Below are 19,260 nucleotides of genomic sequence, written 5' to 3'. Positions count from 1 at the left end.
GCACAGCCTGTGAAATAAATACTATTCCAGATAAAGGGACAGACCTTTAGGAATTTTGAATCATTTTCCTAAGGGCACAAGGCTGTAAGTGCCAGAGGCAGGACTTGGATTCAAGATGGCATGATTCTAAAGCTAATGCTCTCAGTCTCCATCTACCCTAGTTCTTACTTTCCCTTTGGGGTCTCTATGAGTTAGAATTGACTCAATGGCAATGGGTTTGGGTTTTGGGGTTCTATTTCTTGTGCCCAAAGCAGATTTTTGAGAAATTTGTATCTACAATCTCATTTTCAATTTTTTGTCAAACCCTAACCAGAATACATGGCTCAGAGGACATCTTCAGAATAGTTGGTTGCATTTTAGAGCCCCTCATTCTTTTCCTTTTTATAACACAGTCGGGTAGCCTCACTACCCCTCTTAACCCAATTCGGACTCCAGCTGCCCAGCATCGTGCTTTCCTCATGTGCATTGAGACTTCTGTTTTCAGTTGTCTAAAGGAATGGACATTCTCAAAATCCACAGTGACAACTAATTTGATACTTGAATTTTGTTAGCACAGCAAAAAAGAAAGCTCTGTTCCTCTTACACTGTGTCCTGACTGGGAACCACTCTCCAGTGTCAGAATGACGTACATACATTTTAAGGTTTTCTTTGGTGGCATAGCCCTCAATTTTGTTTCTCCTGCAGAAGTTCCTGCATATCAAGAAGACTGCACCAGCACAAACCAGTGAGAAGCCTACTTTAGGATGGAGAGAGTCCCCTAGAGTACCCCAAAAGGCACAGATATCTACTCTCTGCCTTGGGCCAATTCAACTTTTAAGTTCATATCTGCAGTAGCAAAGGGTTTAAACAACCTTGAGCTTTTCACAAGATAATTCAGTAAAAACGGAATTTAATTCAATAGGATATCCAAGAAAAATCTGTTTTCGGCCTAGTATAGCCAAACATTTGCTTCTATTTTCTACTTCACTTAGGTCAGGTAAACCTAGCCTAAGTACATATGAAGACCTCATGTGAATTTGAAAAAGTCACATAATGTTCATTTTATTGCTTATGTTGCTTTGAGGTGTTAGAGAAAGAAAAGGCAGATGTGCAAACAATCATTTGCTAGTTACAGACCTACTTTAGAAATATGTTGCCATATATTAGCACTCTTTTTTGTCAGTAAAAAGACGATGACTGGTAATAATGCATTTCACAAAGTTATATAAGCATGTTAAAATACGCCTCAAGGTAACCAACATTAAAGCATCAAAGATTTTGTTGTTCTTATTTATTAAAATCACTCCTGCTTGCATGTAAAATACTTCCCAGTCTTCTTCAGACCGAAGAGCATGTTATGAATGAGAAATAATGAGAAACTCCACCAACAGATGTGCCTTTTTTTTTTCTTTGTTGCTATAGAAGTCTTCCAGCTTGGTTGATGTTCGTTCCTTGAAATTAAGAGAGGAAGATGAGTATGGAGGAAGAAAAAAAAAAAGCAGTGCTTTTACTGATAATAGAAAATTGTAGAAATCCCCACAATGGTTTAAATTTTTAGATGCTACCAAAATACATCTGCTCTGTCTTTTGTAATAATAACCGTGGAAAACCTAGCGTCATAAAAAAAAAAAAAAAGCGTCATAGTTCTTCAGAATTCTACGTTTTCTTCTAGCTCTCCTTGCAGTCTTTGCATAAAGTCAAGTAGCACTGGAAGTTGTTTGATTTGCTGAAATCATTCTAAGAAATCACATAAGGCCTAGGAGAATGAATGTAGCTTCCAAAAATTCCAGTGTGACTCTTGGGTTGTGTTTTATCATCAGTGAATCTTGCTGTTTGAAATGTAACTACCAGTGGGGTGTCTTTGGATAACTATAGGTCTTAGGGAAAAAAATAAACCGAATGTATTACTTTTCACTTTAAATATATAGCTGTAGCTCCATTAAGAAACCGTGATACTATAAGTATTCATTTGCTCTCTTCCCAACCAATTCCAAATATCTTTTGGGGGCAGATTATAATTGCATATTTTGTAAATTTATTAACAGATAATTTAAAATACTATCCAAACACAAAACAGGAACAGGAGAATATCTCTATTGTATTTCTGACCTCAAAAATTTCATCTAGCAGTGTTTTTATTTCTATAACCTTCGAGTGAGGAAAGGCATGAGTACTGTATATTCTGTCAGTCTTTATGTAGCAGAGACATGCCCTCACCTGTAAGTGTCCATTCTGCCAGGGGCAGATTAACCGGTAAGCAAGGTATGCACAAGCTTATAGTAAGCGAGGCACACACAGGCCTACTTGTGCTTACTTACTAATCTGTAGTACACAGTTTCACCTTTTTTTGGAATTGTGCACTACAGATTAGCAAGTAAGCACAAGTAAACCCATACGTGCCTTGCTTATTGGGTAATCTGCCCCTGCATTATGCAGAATAAGATAAGTGTTTCACAGTTTTCTGAGCTCCTTTACCTGCTTACTATTATCTGCAGTACCAGCATGCCTATTGAGGTCATCTATTCTATTTCCAAACTGCATCAAAAACCCTATACTATTCAAAGTTCCTTATGTGGTCTTGAAAGTAAATGGTGAAACAGTCCGTAGTCCATTGAAAGAAGGTGAAATATATATACATATTAGCAATGGATTTAAAATACAAACACAATGTTTGCCACCACTAGGCTTATCACAAAAACTCCATAAACAAGCATCTGTTCAAGAACTGGATGTACCATTATCAGACGTGCTTTTTATTTATGGATATTTTAATAGACTAAAAAAAAAACGTAATCCAAGGAAGAGAGCTGCCAAAGGTTTAACACTAACATGAAGCAATGTTCCTTGTTTTTAGGAAGTGCCGGAGTCTCAGAATCAAGAATTTATAGAGAATCCAGGGGACGTGGTAGCAATGAACCCCACATAAAGCGTCCAATGAATGCTTTCATGGTGTGGGCTAAAGATGAACGGAGGAAAATCCTGCAGGCCTTTCCTGACATGCATAACTCCAACATCAGCAAGATATTGGGTAAGAAGTACATTAAGAGTTAAGTGATATATGGAATAAAGGTACTGTTCTGCAGTTGAAAGATACTGGTTGGTAGGCAAGGGATCTCTTTTTATCTGCAAGAAATGGGTACCCTGACTGAGGCTTTTCTTCTAATAAGGAAGCAATCTCTATTAATTGAAAAATGTGGACAATTTCTACAGCTAATTTCACTATGTGTTTCCATACTAATTACTGTAATATGTCCTCTTCTTTAAGAACCTAGAAATATATTTACAAAGACTGAGATTAAAAAAAAGTTCCTTTCCCATGGGTTTTTAGACACTGATATTGACCATTGTTATTATTTTCTTTTGTAAACTGTAGTCAGGTTATTAATCTTAAGGCCTTCAGCCTCTCTCATCATCCTAGTTAACATAAGAACAAGGAGTTTTCTTGGTAGAATTCATCATGTTGTGGTTGGGGTACAGGTGGGGATGATGGTTGTTCTAGTGCCATCATGGAAAATCAGTCTTGGTGCAAAAAGACATAGAGTGTGCATGTTTTGAACTTTATACTTTTCGTAGCCATTGGCATCATTTTCAGCACTATTAAAAGGAGACTTTTTCTGCCATTGCATCTTTCATCTTAACAGGTAACAAAACACATGTTTACCTTACATACATAGACACTGAAGTACTCAGAAAAAATGGATAGAGGAGAAAGTACTAATTATAAAAAGACCTATTATAGACCTATATAAGCCCAAAAAAAGAGAAAGGGAAGATTCTATTTCTTCTGTGTTGTTCTCTTGACAGCATCATCATCATCATCTTCAAGTAGTCTGCTACCAGGTACTTGGCAACCCAAGCAACATTCACTATCTGTCTTCTAAGAGCTAAATAATAAAATAGAACGGAATATCTAATGTAACAGCAATTTTCAGTTTTAAGAACTAAGTAACAAAATTTGTTTAAATTTTTTAAGATTTATTCAAATCTATAATACAATGCACTTGGAATAGTTCATAAAGATACAGTCCTTTATGATACTTCACATTAAGGAACTCATCATCTAAAAGTAGCTATTTAACATACATATGTGTAAAAAAGACCAGATTCACTGGTTTGACAGATTGGAGTAATCCCAAGAGTCTGGCCCCCAGACACCCTTTTAACTCAGTAATGAAGTCACTCCTGAGGTTCACCCATCAGCCAAAGATTAGACAGGCTCATAAAATAAAACAAGACTAAAGGGGCACACCAGCCTAGGGGCAACGACTAAGAAGTCAGGAGGGAACAGGAAAGATGGTAAAAGGGTACCCAAGGTTGAGAAGGGAGAGTGTTGACATGTCATGGGGTTGTTAACCAATATGTGCACTGTTTAATGAGAAACTAGTTTGTTCTGTAAACCTTCACCTAAAGTACAATAATAAATAAATAAGCATATATATGTTTTTATGATCCATACTCTCAATAATGACAATAGATACTACCCAGTCCACAAAATACATTTGTAATAAGATAAAAACAAAAGAACCCTAGCTACTTAAATGTTTATCTCAATTTTCATTGAAAACAATAGTGAGATCTTTAGATGAATGCTATCCAAAATGGTATAAGCATGTGAAACTTTAGGTATATATAGAAAATGTGAATATTTATGTGTAAAATTACATATCCATGAATAATAAAAAAGTGAAATTGATAAAGAATTCTCAAACTGACATTTTTCTGTGTCTCTACCATCACTGATCTATTTTCTTTCTTTCTTTCTTTTTTGCCATTCTTCCTTCCATATGAAAATTTCTACTCTTTTTAAAAGCGCCAGAACTGTTTTCTTTGGAAATACTCTAATAAACAATAAAATGCTTGAAGTAAGCATATTTTATATTTTAATGTCAGTTATTCCCAAATTAGAAACCCCAAAATATCAAAATTTAAAAAATAAGCATTTGACACTATTTAAACTGTTTTTATATCATTTCATTCATGTATCCATATGTGGAAATTGAAAATTGCTGATTAAAACTTTATTCTAAGAGTAATATTAATTTTGATGATATGAAATGATATTTTCATGATGACATGGAATGATAGAAAGCCTTTAAGAAAAAAAAAAAGATGGCTGGTTGAAAGAAGTCCTTTCTATTTTGAAGGAGAGAATATTAAAATGACCACACGATTGTATCGTAATAGGCTATATGAGAGTGCTGCCTGATTTAAGTCTTTTTAATGAAACTGTATTAATTAGAGAGATAGCATTTGAATTTGGGGGGAAAAACACTGAGATGGTTTGGACCTCAATATTTAGCCGTAGCTTTTCATATAAATAAACGATCCTCAAATAGCCACAAGATCATTCTAAATGACCAATTTCAAATAAAAGTACAAAGAAAGCTTGATGTTTTCCTCTTTACTGAGTGTTTTGGATAACAGCCTCCGACAGCATGCCGCTAATTCATTCTGCTTAAAACAGGCGCTTGAGCTGGGTTGACATTTTATGTAGTCTCTGGGGATCCTAGTTGACATTTTAAAGGGCTTCTAAGCATTTTATAATACCCTAAAATCTGGTTTTAATAAGCCATTCTGCTGAAATTGTTAACATAAGGAATCACCTTTTACTGTTTGGGACTAGATCAGGGGATGGGGGACATCTTTTTCTGATTAGATATACAGTAGCCTGGGTAAAATGTGCAAATTCATTACAGACCTCATGGAGATGACAATGCTTCTCAGCCCAAACTCTTCACTTTTATTGTATTGCCAGATTTAGAAAGGAAGAGAATGTTTTGCAGGTCTTTTTTCCCCTCCTTGTTTTGAACATAAAATATTGTTGATTGAATCTCCCTCTTTTGAAATCAGGAGAAATACCCAAATGTCTGTCTTTATCTCTGTTTTTTTTCTTTCTTTCTTTTTTTTGGTAAAAGTCCAGCCTTTTGAAAACAGCAGGGAACTAACCTCTTGTTCATGGGCCCAGAAGAAGCAACTAGCCACACCCAAATCAAGCAGAATTTTTTAAAATTAATTAATTTTTTATTATACATTAGATGAAGGTTTACCAAACAAACCAATTTCTCATTAAACAGTACACACATTGTTTTATGACATTGACGAACAACCCCATGACATGTCAACACTCTCTCTTCCCGACCTTGGGTTCCCTATTACCAACATTCCTGTACCCTCCCACCTTTTAGTCCTTGCCCCTGGGCTGTTGTGCCTCTTTGGTCTTGTTGTGTTTTATGAGCTTGTCTAATCTTTGGCTGAAGGCTGAACCTCAGGAGTGACTTCATTACAGAGCTAAAAGGGTGTCCAGGAGCCTCAAGCAGATATTTTTGTTTCTCCTGGAGGTAACTAAAATGCTTTCTCACTATTATCTACTGTGTTTCAGGGTTTGCATTCTAGCTTCACACAGTGGTCATTATACCTCAAAACCACTGAAACCAAAACCAAGCCTAACTATTGGTTAATTCTATTAAAAAATTATTACTTAAAAGTGAGAGCTGCATTTACCACCAAACTAAACCTTATCAACACTCTCATAAAATCAGCTAGTTAGCTATTTTGCCCCAAGTTAGGCTATCTTCATTTTTATTTTTGAAAAGACTTGTAAATATTATATAATCAGATTTTAAAACATAGCTTAGGATTTAGTGATACACCCAGAGAAAATGTATTACCAAGTGCCAAATTATTTTGTCATCCCAATTCAAGGCAGATTTGGAAGCCAACTTATATGACAATTTATGCATTTTTTTTTATTATCCTATTTCTTTATGTCTACATATCCCTTTTTCCTCTGCATTTTAGCCAGGTCAGCTTTCTTTCATCTTACTCGTCTTCCTGTTGGAAGGCCTTGCCCATCCTATTCCTCCTCCATAGTATGTACTTCTCCTTCTGACCTTGTAGGAGTCATTTCTTCAGTGAAGGCTTTTGACCTACAGAAGATTGATTTTGCTTCTTTATCTTATGCTTTCACAGCTTCCTGCATTTTCCACAATTGCAATTAAAATAATTCTGTAATTAGATGTTTAATGTGTTTCTCCTACGCTAGAATATTAGCATCAGGAAGACAGGAGCCACATTTGTCTTATACCCCATTCCATATACAGTAACCAATACTGCATCATGCACATAGGAAAAAATATAAAAACAGTTCTCAACACTCCAAAGCAAATTAACTATAAGGCAGAAACTTTTCCTTTCCTTAGAGAAACATATTTTATTTGACCCTTATAGAACATTTAGACTGATGGAAGAACCTTTGGCAATTATTTTTTTAATTGAGAATGGTGGTTTCTTTGTTCCTTTTTGAGGCTCAATAGCTCATGAATACATACAAGACCAACCGTCCTTGATCCATTTTTCATTGTATTCATATTTGGCCAAGAAATTATTTCTGGTACGCTTATTTTCCCACTTCCTGATCTGAGATTCAAAAAACGGTATATATACTTGCAAGAAACTCCATGAAAACAATTGATCCAGCTCAATAGTTTTTATGGCTTTACCTGTGTTTATATTTGTCCTGAGAACAACATAATGGCTTTCAAGTACCTCTAGAGAATAATGTGAGGCAAATAAGGAGTTTGAGATTGTAAGTACAAATCCTATGGCCTGACTACCTGACTAAATGTTAGACAATGCTTATTTAAACAGAAGTTTGAGGAAGTGGTAAAAAAGATGAAGCTCTGTGATTGAACTGTAACCTGAATCGATGTTATAGAATTAAATAATATTTAGATTGAAATAAACTTTTGTTTATAAATCTAATACTGACACAGATACACCCACCTGGCAACATGTGTTCCAGCAGGAAACAATTCTGAAGGAAGAGATAGTGCCCCTTTTGCTGCATCACTTCAATAAATATAACAGCCCATACTGAGAAATTCTGTGCATTTTAAGGGAAGAATTGTTCAAAGTGAGCTATTTGCATTTGAGATATGGAGTTACAGTTGAGTAAAGAAACCATTAAAAAGCTTTGAAGATCTTGCTTGGATGACTTTGGAAAGCATCTGCCATCTGGTTGATTGCAACTCATGATGACCCATGTGTGCAGAGGGGAACTGCTCCATAGGGTTTTCAAGGCTGTGACCTTTCAGAAGCAGATTGCCAGGCCTTTCTTCCCAGGTACCTATGGATGGGTTTGAACCACCAACCTTTTGGTTAGTAGTCTTGCACTTATCTGTTTATGCCACCCAGGGACTCCTATACTGTTGGTAAGGATCTCCTAATGTCAGTTATTTTTGTTGTTTTGGCCCTCAGAAGCCCAAAGTGATTCTTCACATTTGGGTGGAGTTGAGTTGATTATGTGCAGATAAACACACTTTATCTGCATATGGACAGATTTTTCTCACATGGTTAATAAAATTAAATACTAACTGCTGTTACTACTACACCTATCCATACTGACAGAATCAAAATTTTAACCATATCTCTACTGAGAATTAGCAGAATTATTTATAATTAAGCTTCAAACAGTTGTTTTTCTCAATCCTAGTTGTAGCTAAAAAAACTGAAGTTGTATCTAAAAAAACTTTGTATCTAAAAAAACTGAAGAATAAAAAGGAGGGGAGAAAAAATTTTGGCTTATCATTATTAGTACAGACTATCTCACAGGAAGTGACAGCTTTATTATTGAAAGCGGTTTATTAAGTGAAAAATCTTAACGCATACTTATTTTAATTCGAACCTTCACTAGATGATACATAATAGGTGGGCATGTGTACCTAAGGGTCATACCTTGTGGCACACTTTAAATTCTGTCCCACCGGAGTTTGAGTCACAGATCTGCAATTTAGCAGTTGTGTTACATTGGGTAAGTTTCTTCATCTATTTGAACCACAATTTTCTCATCTATGAAAATAGGAAACCCTGGTGGCATAGTGGTTAAGTACTAACGGCTGCTAACCAAGAGGTTGGCAGTTCGAATCCACCAGGCGCTCCTTGGAAACTCTATGGGGCAGTTCTACTCTGTCCTGTAGGGTCGCTATGAGTTGGAATCGACTTGATGGCAGTGGGTCTGGTGGTTTGGTATCCAACAGACTTGTGGTAAAAAGAAAAGACAGCATGTGTAAAGTTTTTAACACAGAGCATGTTCATTAATATTATCATTTTAAGTATGGGTAAAATTTTAACTAAATATTTCGCCATAATCATTCATGTAAGCATACATAATCATTTAGGGGAGAATGAGAATTATATGTGAAATATGTTAGGAATCTTTGTACTAAGGAATGTACCCCTACTTAAAAATACTCAATATCTAGCTAATTTAGTCTCAGATTCAAAATACATGAATTATTGCATAAAATTTCAGCTTGCAGCTCAATTACAGCATGATTTAATGTACAAATGAAAGATATAGCCATTAAAGTATCTTTGAACTTTACACAAAAATTTGGCTAAATCATTATTCAAACCAGAAAAAACAAAAAGTATTATCCAGTGATGTCATATGGTTTATTATATATTGTACACTGTTTAGTTGGGTAAACAGCTACCGATAGCTCTGTGCTTGTAGAATCTCACCTCTTGAGTCAAAGCTCACCAGCCAACAACATTTTTATATATTTCTGAGTTAACGTCAACATTTTTACATAAGATTTTCCTCTCTCCGTTATATCTGGTTTCAGGATGCTTGGCAACTGGGTAAATTGGAATACTAACCTTCCTTTCTTCATAGGATCTCGCTGGAAAGCTATGACAAACCTAGAGAAACAGCCATATTATGAGGAGCAAGCTCGTCTCAGCAAACAGCACCTGGAGAAGTATCCTGACTACAAGTATAAGCCCAGGCCAAAGCGCACGTGCCTCGTGGATGGCAAAAAGCTGCGCATTGGTGAATACAAGGCAATCATGCGGAACAGGAGACAGGAGATGCGGCAATACTTCAATGTTGGGTATGGGCCATTCAGTCGTTTTCTCTTAGGGAAAACTTCCTGCTGTATCAAATGGGTAACCAGACACATTTGTTTAGTTGCAAAGCATCATTTTGAAAAAGAACCTGAATGCAGTGTATTTTCAAAGACTAACTGTCCCCCATAAGATCCTGAGAAAAAAATGCAGGCATGTTAATCTACTCCCAGCTCCTGGGACAAAGGCTCTGACGTGAGCTTTGTTAACAACTGGATTGGAAAACAAAGTATCTGAAAGTAAATAATTTTGGCGCTTGCTGTTTAAAACTTGGAATGATTGTAGTTCTTTTCCTAAAAAAAGGGTTGTTTATTACTTCTAAGGTTTCGTAGTGATCAGTTCTACAATGACAAACAACTTAGCTGAGACAATACAGCATAAAAAATTATTTTGAAAGAAACACTTGAATCTGAATATAGCAGGATCAAGGCATATGGGCAGCCTTTGTGGATGACAGTACTTAGTAGGGATTATATTTAGGGCACAGCAAGGTCGTGAATGGGAAAGTTCCATTCTGAATTACAAAGCAGCTTTCTGATGGCAAGGCTCACAACAGTGTTATAATGCCTGCAACTGCATTACTTCCTCAGAAAAAACTTCCTAAAAAACCCCACAGAAATAAAGGTGCTCATATTTGAAACAGAAGTTAATAAGATCCCAAGCACTTCTTAGGATAATAAACACCGTTTTTAAAATGTCGAGAGGATGACTTACAAAAAGCGTTGTTAAGTCTACCCCGTTTCCTCCATTACTTTGAAATAATCTGTCTGCTCTGACAAGGGTCTATGATTTATATCTAAGCAGATGACTCTTCTTAAAGCTGAGTACAAAATCTAATGCTTCCTGGTAAAGAGTAAACATATGAATGAATGAATGAAGGCAACTATAAATCCATTTCTACTAGGACCACCTATATATTGTATGGCCCAGTGCAAAATAGGAAATGCTGGTGGCATATTGGCTAGGTACTACAGCTGTTAACCAAAGGGTTGGCAGTTCAAATTTGCCAAGGGCTCCTTGGAAACTCTGTAGGGCAGTTCTACTCTCTCCTATAGGGTCAGTGTGAGTCAGAATTTGACTCAATGGCAATGGGTTGTTGTTTTGTTTGTAGTGTAAAATAAAATTGTAGTATCCTTTATTTTTAAAAATTAAGAATTTCAAGACTACAACAGCAGAGCTTTAAACCAAATATGGGACCCCAGGGCTTTGTGTGACTGTGCAGGTCGTATACCCATGAAGCTAGCCCTCCTTCTTACCCCCCCCTAAAAGTGTTTCAGGGAATAGGTGGACAGTGTGATATCGTGCAATTCTGGTGAGTAAAGCTTTTATGTTGAGAGCATTTAGTATTTTCTCTCTAGGGTTTTCCATCAAAATTGAATTTTCTGTAGGTTTAATTCTGAAAAAAAAAATTTCGATGTGTTATGAGGAAAAAGTACTTAATCTGTCAGTTTTTTTTTTTTTTTTTAAGTAGGATAGGAATAAAACAAGATTATTGTATGGATCAAATGGGTAATACATGTCAATGTCTTGTAATCTCTGAACCACTATACAGACGTATGGTATTGGGATCAAAATGGGAAGTGATTTTAAAAATGTTAGGCAAAGAATGAAAATCAGTACTTTAGAGCTGGACACTGAGTAAATGAATTATATAAGTAAGGCCCACATCCAACTATCCTTTCACGCATGGTCTCTTTTTGGACATTCCTCTCTGACAGGCAACAAGCACAGATCCCCATTGCCACTGCTGGTGTTGTGTACCCTGGAGCCATTGCCATGGCCGGAATGCCCTCCCCTCACCTGCCCTCAGAGCACTCAAGCGTGTCTAGCAGCCCTGAGCCGGGGATGCCTGTTATCCAGAGCACTTACGGAGTGAAGGGAGAGGAGCCACATATCAAAGAAGAGATACAGGCTGAGGACATCAATGGAGAAATTTACGATGAGTACGATGAGGAAGAGGATGATCCGGATGTAGATTATGGAAGTGACAGTGAAAACCATATTGCAGGACAAGCCAACTGATAAGGGTCAAAAGATTGTTGTGACCTTAGGACTTAAAGAAGCCCTAGCTGGTTCATCCTTACCAGTGGCCAAGCACATTAACTTTCTCATACACTGACTGTTACTTTAACTGTTAGTCTTAACTAGTTGGGACATCAGCTGACTAATAGACCTCAGCCTCAAAAGGCTTGGAAAGAAAAAAAAAAAAAAAATACAGCAAACAAACAACAATATCAACAACAAGAGATTGAAATAAGCTATGGGTAAAATAATGCCAGTAATTCAGCTGCTACATCCAAGCACTGAAGTCTTACCCGTCAACTTCTTTTTTTTTTTTTTTTTTAAATAAACTTTATGGCTGTTTGTTCTACAATGTTCTAGAAATTCTCACTCAGGTACACAGTGCCAACAAGTGGCTTGTGAATGTGTTTTGTTGTTTTGTGCTACAATTTTTAAAAAGAAATAAGTTTTGTTTTGGGGGGGTTCCGTTTTTGTTTTTTTCTGCTTTTCATTTCTTTTTTTTTTTTTTTTGTAATGCACCTGACAGAAAAAAGAAAGATGAATTTCTCCTTACTTCTCTCCACCTTCTCCATCTCTATACTTTAAAGATGGAAGTCTGTGCATGGGGGGGAAGAGGGAAAAAGAACCTGTTTTTAACTTCCTTGCTATCCACCACAAAATAAGCAATTATTTTCTTTAGAGGACTTTATCTATTGCACACCACACTACATCTTTGAGCAAGTGCCAAATTTGTATTGAAGTGTTGACCCAGTTCATTTTTTCCCTTTTCTTTTTTCCTATTCCTTCTTAAGTTAGGACAGTGTTATATCTTAGACAATCCCTTGAAAAACCTGAAATACCAGCAGCTGGTGAGATTTGACTTTTTTTTTTTTCCTAATGGAAACTGTAGGTGCTGTTCTCAGGTGAAAAGAGAGAGAGACATGAGAAATTTAGAGAAAAAAATATTTTCTGATCTTGGATTTTTGTGTGTATGTATGTGTGTGATTATGGTACTAATAGGAATAATGTTGGACCATTGTGAGTTAAACCCACATCTGGGGATGAAATCCCACATCCTCCCAAGTGACTGGTCTGGAAGTAACCTTGACCTTGACTTTGCACTTCAGATGACAACCAATTATAGGGCTCAGAAATTATATTTTTAAATTTCTAATACGATTCTTATTGGATGGATCAGGTGGCCCTGTGTAATAGAGGTGTGCGTGTATAACATGGAAGCTACTAGCAAACTGCTCCCAGATGTCCCTTTTCCCTGGTCAATTGGTTCCACTAACATTTGCTACTTAATGATTTTTGTTTGTTTTTCCTGTTGATACTATGAGCAAAATAATCATTCTTTTCACTGAATATATTTGAACATTTTCCAGAAATGTAGAATTAGCTTATTTCTTCAACATTCCATCCTTTCCTGACCCGGAAATGAATCTGATGATTTTATAAAGTATTTTTCACTCTCCATGAAATGAGATAGAGGCCATTTCCATTTCCTAATTGTGAGCCACGTACATGTCATACAACAGCAACAAAAAAAACAAGATTTGATTTAAAGTCATTGCAGCTTAACAAAATGGAGCCTGTCTCAACCCAATGATCTTTGCCACTTCCCTCGTCTTGCTATAAGACAAGTCCACTGGAGTCCAACTTTTGATTCCAGCAGAGTATGGGCATAGAGAAACAACTGATGGTAGTGGGACTGCTTATTTAGATTTTGCCAACCAAATGCCAAGGCAGATGTAGGGCCTGTCCACATAAATTCAAAATCGTTTAAAGTCAATTGCCGTTATTTGTATTGAAGCGTCAGGTAGTAAATACTCCAACCGGTAGTTGGATGTGCTACGGTTTCCACTCCAGTCATCATTTTTCTATCCCATCCCCCAAACACGACCCTAAAATTTTTTTTTTACGTATCAATGAGAAAAAAAAAAAAATCCCTTTTATTTTTCTCTCTCTCAAAAGACTTGCTCTGGGGTTTTGCTTGGAGGAGTTGACCATATCCTGCATGTCAGAGATTTTGTTTTGTTTGTTTTTCTGTTTGTTTTTGATGACTGTATTTTCATTTGAACTGCCTCTTTTTGATAGTGTTGTAATAATGATGATGATGATAATAATAATAATAATAGTAATAATAATAATAATGGTCAGCTGTTCCCAGATTAGTAAGTTATGTATAATTTATTTTATTTCTCCCTTTCTATTTTATTCTGCTTTGATTTGGAAGTGCAGCTAATAAGCTGTTAGATATTTAAAACTAATTTCCAAATATATATATGTGTATATTTATATACATATATATTTTTTTCACACATACAATTTTGCTTCTTCTTCCATAATTTTCCCCTTTAAAAAAAAAATTGGCCCCAACAATGTCAAGTTCTGGTGTTTAATACAGAAGAGTGAATTAATGGGAGGGTCGTGTTCAATCTTAATTAACTTCTGCTCTCATCACTCATTTTAGTTATTTAATTGCCACAGTCATCTAGAGCCAATTTTTTGTTTTTGTTTTGTTTTGTTTTTAAGCACTCTGGATAAGGAAAAATAATAGACACTTGTTTTTATATCATTATTATGTACAATGTGAAAACAGATTTTTAAAGATTTGTTCTCTGTCTTTGTTAACAAATTCTTTCTGACTTATGTGGGTTCACCTTTCACGTTTGCTGGATACTTACTTTACACCATGTTATAAAGATGCTTTGTTTTCATTTCATGACTTTGGGCTACAAGAATACTTTGTTTTAGCTCCAGGTAGATGCCACTGAGGGCATTCATAGTGGAAACCAATTTTAACACACTTACTAGTGAATTAACAAAACGCTTGAGTTTGGTCTTTGGTTGGTTGGCTTTTATTTTGTTTCATTGGAAGGGGAAAATGAAATTGTTAATAGTGACCTATAACTGCTGAAATCCAGAAGTTAATTTCGTTTGGTTAGTGTATGTCAGAAAGACTAAACTATGCATGCACTGAGAGGAAAAGCCAGTCCATAGCCCTGCGTTATATTCTCTTGTTCTGAGGTTTAATTTACTGGGCGTCACAATTTGTTTGCCTTAGTGTTCCCCAAAAGAAAACAGAAAACAAAAGTAATTAATGTTTAAAGTGTTTTTAAGTCATTAGATAAAAGGTGCTATGAATAGCAACTTATTATGTCAGTACTTTTTTTGACATTTGATTGGTTTATAATTTTTGTAAGGATCCTAAAACTTTGTATTCTTTTTCTGTGCCCCATAATGACCAAAAAGATAAGATAGAGGAAATAAGGGTGATATCAAACTAAAACAACCATAAACAGTCTCCCTCCTCTTCGACCTACTCTTTCAGCTCTCCCTCTCTCTCACTCACACGTACACACACCACAAGCACACTCACTGACACACACACATGCATATGCAATGATTTCAACACAGAATGAATAATCTTACCAGAATTCTGAGATTTTGGGGGTGTTGTTTCTCTTAAAATGGTTATAATACAAATGTAGGAGAACATCACTGGAGAGAATAGGCTAAAGTTGCTAATTTATAAGTTACTAATAATTTGGCTAGTGACTACAACTGGATAAAATAGAAAGCTCTTTTTCAGTACGTTTATTCCTAAATTACTTAAGTCAAATTTAAAGTTTATTTAGTGTCTGTACTTAAAAGTTAATCATGTATAAAACTCCTCCCAAATGGCATAATCATCATTATTGAAACCAAATCCTCTCATAAAGAACAAATATAAAGGAGTTTTTTTTCATGAAATTAGTTCATAGATTTGATTTCTGGAGTAGAATTTTACCTTAACTAAATCAGTTTTTTTTTTTTTAAATCAGTTTAGAGAGAAATTATCTTTAACCATTTTATGGTCTAATTTCAGATTTTTTCATAAATGCAGAAGCTGTTAGTTACTGGTCCCAGGAGAAGCCTCTTCTCTCACGTTTAAAACATCACAAATCATAACATGTTCATCTATTTTAATGGGTAAATTATTGACTTGTAATACACAGCTGTATATTTACAAAAACAAGTTTATAAAATATTTGTGTATCAAGTTAATAGTAAAATAAAAATTAATGGGGTTTGCAAGGAAAAGTATGAAGCCCACTTAAAGTGGTTTAAGTATCTCTGTCTTATAGGGCATAAGTATTTGTTTAGTCAGGCTTTTACAGTATTTAATTTTAAAGTTACCTATAACCAGCAGTTTCCCAGGTTGAAAATGATGTGTTGAATTTTCTACTGATTGATTCCTGTCCTCCCCAGTGTTTTTCTCACTGGTTCATTAAACAGTATTTATATAGCTCCATTGGCTCTAAAGCTCTTAGTCCTTCTAACATTTTGGATTTTTACAATTAAAAATGGAAAATAAATAAATAAATAGAACAGAGACAATCAAATGCCTGGAGCTTAAAACAAAGTATGTGCAACCTACCATCTCACTTGAAATTTAATAAAATAAATAATTATGTAAATATAACATAGAGTTATAGATTTATATTTTGTTCATAACACATAGTGTAATATAAGTTGTATATTTTCATGTTTTGGGTTTTATGTTATCATTCATGCCACAATAAAAATAAAACAGGAGTTTATGTACTCTTTAACAAAAAAAAGATGTGGGTTGCCACCAACCTGTTTTTTGGGGTTTTTTTTTTTTTTTTTGGCATTCTTTTTTTTTTTTTTTCCAGTATTATTGCCATGCAAGGCACCAATAAAAACAGCAAATGTGTTCTTTACCTATTATACTGTGTTTCTTTTCCAATTCTTGTTATGAAGTTTATGAAAACAAAAGTATGGAAAATAATTTTGTTTTCAAATATAAATAACCCCACTTATTGATATTGACTTTGAACTGAGAACTAACAGTTTAATTTTGTGGGTGAACATTACCACAAGGAGAACCAGACCTTGTTATGACGCATCTCGTACCGTCACTGTAATGTCAAAACACATCCCGCTTCTATGGAATCGACTCTAATGAGCTTGAAAACCCTACAGCTTGATGCCCCTGCAGTGTTGTTCCCCCACTCTTGACACTTGTCATTGGAGGGGGGCAGTGGGATTTTACGCCTCAAATTGTGGTTCATCCTGTTATTTGCATGGAAAAGCTCTAAAATGAAGGTTATAAAATTACAAAGAACGATAAACAATTTTCACCTCACTGCTACCAACTTTTGAATAATGGATATTTCTGAATTTTTTAGCACTCTGATACTAGCCTCTGGATTCTACCTTCAACTTTCTTAGGAAATGATGAAAAGAACAAGAAGTCTCCTATCCATCTAATGGCCATTTTTGCTTGTCTCTGCCGCCACAGCATGTTTTCCTGTCCTAATAGTTCTGTGTGGGATACTTCCCTGTAAGGGATTTTCATTTATTTAGTTGTTTGTTTTGTTTTTAAAAGTGTCAAGTCATGGGGTCAGTTAACTTCTGGTTCAAATGAATATGAAGTATAAAAAGAAGGCATATTCAACCAACACTTTGGCCATTATATCCCGTTACAGCGTAAAATACAGAAGTGTTTTACAAAGTCTGGTCAATGGACCACCTGCTTTAGAATCTCCTGTTAAAAAGGTAGATTCCTGGGCCCTCTCCCAATGCCGTGAATGAGAATCTCTGTAGTAGGGACAAAATTTGACACTGAACAGCTCCAGAGGATTCTTCTGCAAACTATGATGTTTCAAAACAACTGGGAGGCAGAGTTATTTTTCTGTTCCATTTACCTACCTTTTATTCACGTTAAATTCTGCAGATCCTGTTACCCGCCATGTCAGTTGCCATCAAGTCAGCTCCAACTCAAAGTGACCCCAGGTGTGTCAGAGTAGAACTGTGCTCCGTAGGGTTTTCGATGACTGATTTTTCAGAAGTAGGTTGTGAGGCCTTTGTTCTGAGATGCCTCTGCGTGGTCTTGAACCTCCAACTTTTCGGTTAGCAGCCAAGTGCATTCATTGTTTGCACCATCCAGGGACTCCCGTTACCTACTATACATTCTATTTAACCTTACGCTTCTGTGAAAACTTGAAACAGAGGGTCTGTGACCAAACAAGGGTTAAGGATTGAGAAGGCTCTCAAGCTTTCTCTTTGTAAATTGTTCTTGTGGGTATTTGATTCTCCAGCACCTTTCATATTGTCTTTATTTCTCTGCTTCTGATGTTGTCCACCACAGAAAAGCAGTAGGCTTCAAAGACCTCAAGCAAGTGGGACACTGAAAATGTAATTGAAACAAAACTACAACCCACTTAATACTTGCAAAACAAGCAGATTCTTTTGAAAGGAAAATATTTATGGTAGGATTTGAGGACTAAAGATTCTCTGCAGGGTTTATAATAGCCCACCTATGGCTACATTGGTCACAGTTTCATCCTAAGTTTCTTCAAGGATCAGCATCATCATACATGCTGGGTATATGTGGATGGAGAAAATTTTGTCTGTTATGAAAACTTGCCTCACCCAAGGTACAAAGCCCCTATCAACACCTTCTTTCTTCTACTAAATAAAGTTCACTTCATTTTGTCCTTGTGGAATGCTTAGGACAAGGATGCAATAAAAGATTGTTTTCCTACTGCTGATGCCTTGAACAACCCCTTCCCTTTTTTTTTTCATTGATCTGAATTTTGCCAATTTTAGTTGTTGGTGTTTGAAGAAGTTCATACATGTAGGTTTTAAAAATCAATACAGTCATAAAAACCAAATTTAAAGGTTCAGGAGTCACCCCTATTTGTAACTTCACACCATCACTGAAACCTCAGCTATAACAATGGAGGTGGAGGTAAGCATGAATTAGTTCAATGCCTGAATCGAAGAATGTTTACGGAAAAAAAAAATTTATTTTTGTTGTGTTTATAAAGTAACATAATATAGCAAGGTGAGAATTGGTGAGAGATCCGAAGACCTGTTTAATAAAGCAAGCATTGTAATTAGTATGTAAAGTGTATACAATAGTATTGCTAAGAGTTCTTTTAAAATGGTTATGTTTTCTTAAGCAGGCTAAACATCTGTCCTACAATTTTATTTACCAATTTGCTTAGCAAACTATTTTTTACCAGCCGCAAATGAACTAGTCCAGCTCTGATAACAATATATCATCATTTTTCAATTACTCAAGTCCAAATACATGACATTTTTATTCCCCTTATTGCCAAGTTCCAAACATGCAAGTGAATATGGAATGGTACGGTACTTTGTTGCTATTCAAAATACAACCAGTAGGATAAAAGTTGCTTTATTGTTGATGTCTCTACTGATTCCATTTAAAAAGGAAAAAAATACCAGAACAATTGCAGGAATTCAGTAGGCCTAAGTAAACACCACCATTTTTGTATATTGCCTGTCCAGTTTAGTATTAAATTTCAGAGTCTGGAAAGCTATCTTAATCAC

The 19,260-nt window shown here is 35.6% G+C and overlaps 1 protein-coding gene across 21 annotated transcripts in view; it reads left to right on the top strand.

Moving 5' to 3' along the window:
• SOX5 (SRY-box transcription factor 5) overlaps positions 1-16,599 on the top strand; it is a 1,155,824-nt gene extending 1,139,225 nt beyond the window's left edge. For 18 of the 21 annotated variants that reach the window (XM_049885146.1, XM_049885147.1, XM_049885143.1 and 15 more), the window contains 3 exons: positions 2,834-3,007; positions 9,656-9,872; positions 11,604-16,597. In XM_049885146.1, the coding sequence (XP_049741103.1) occupies positions 2,834-3,007; positions 9,656-9,872; positions 11,604-11,907 (695 nt within the window). In that variant the 3' untranslated portion in view covers positions 11,908-16,597. Of the gene's footprint in view, positions 1-2,833; positions 3,008-9,655; positions 9,873-11,603 lie in introns of all 21 variants that reach the window. The other 3 variants (XM_049885159.1, XM_049885162.1, XM_049885160.1) reach the window with 2 other exon arrangements.
• Positions 16,600-19,260: the final 2,661 nt, after the last annotated feature.

The sequence above is a fragment of the Elephas maximus genome, chromosome 4, assembly GCF_024166365.1.
Source record: "Elephas maximus indicus isolate mEleMax1 chromosome 4, mEleMax1 primary haplotype, whole genome shotgun sequence".
Lineage (NCBI taxonomy): Eukaryota > Metazoa > Chordata > Mammalia > Proboscidea > Elephantidae > Elephas > Elephas maximus.
This window is presented reverse-complemented; position numbering and strand designations above follow the sequence as displayed.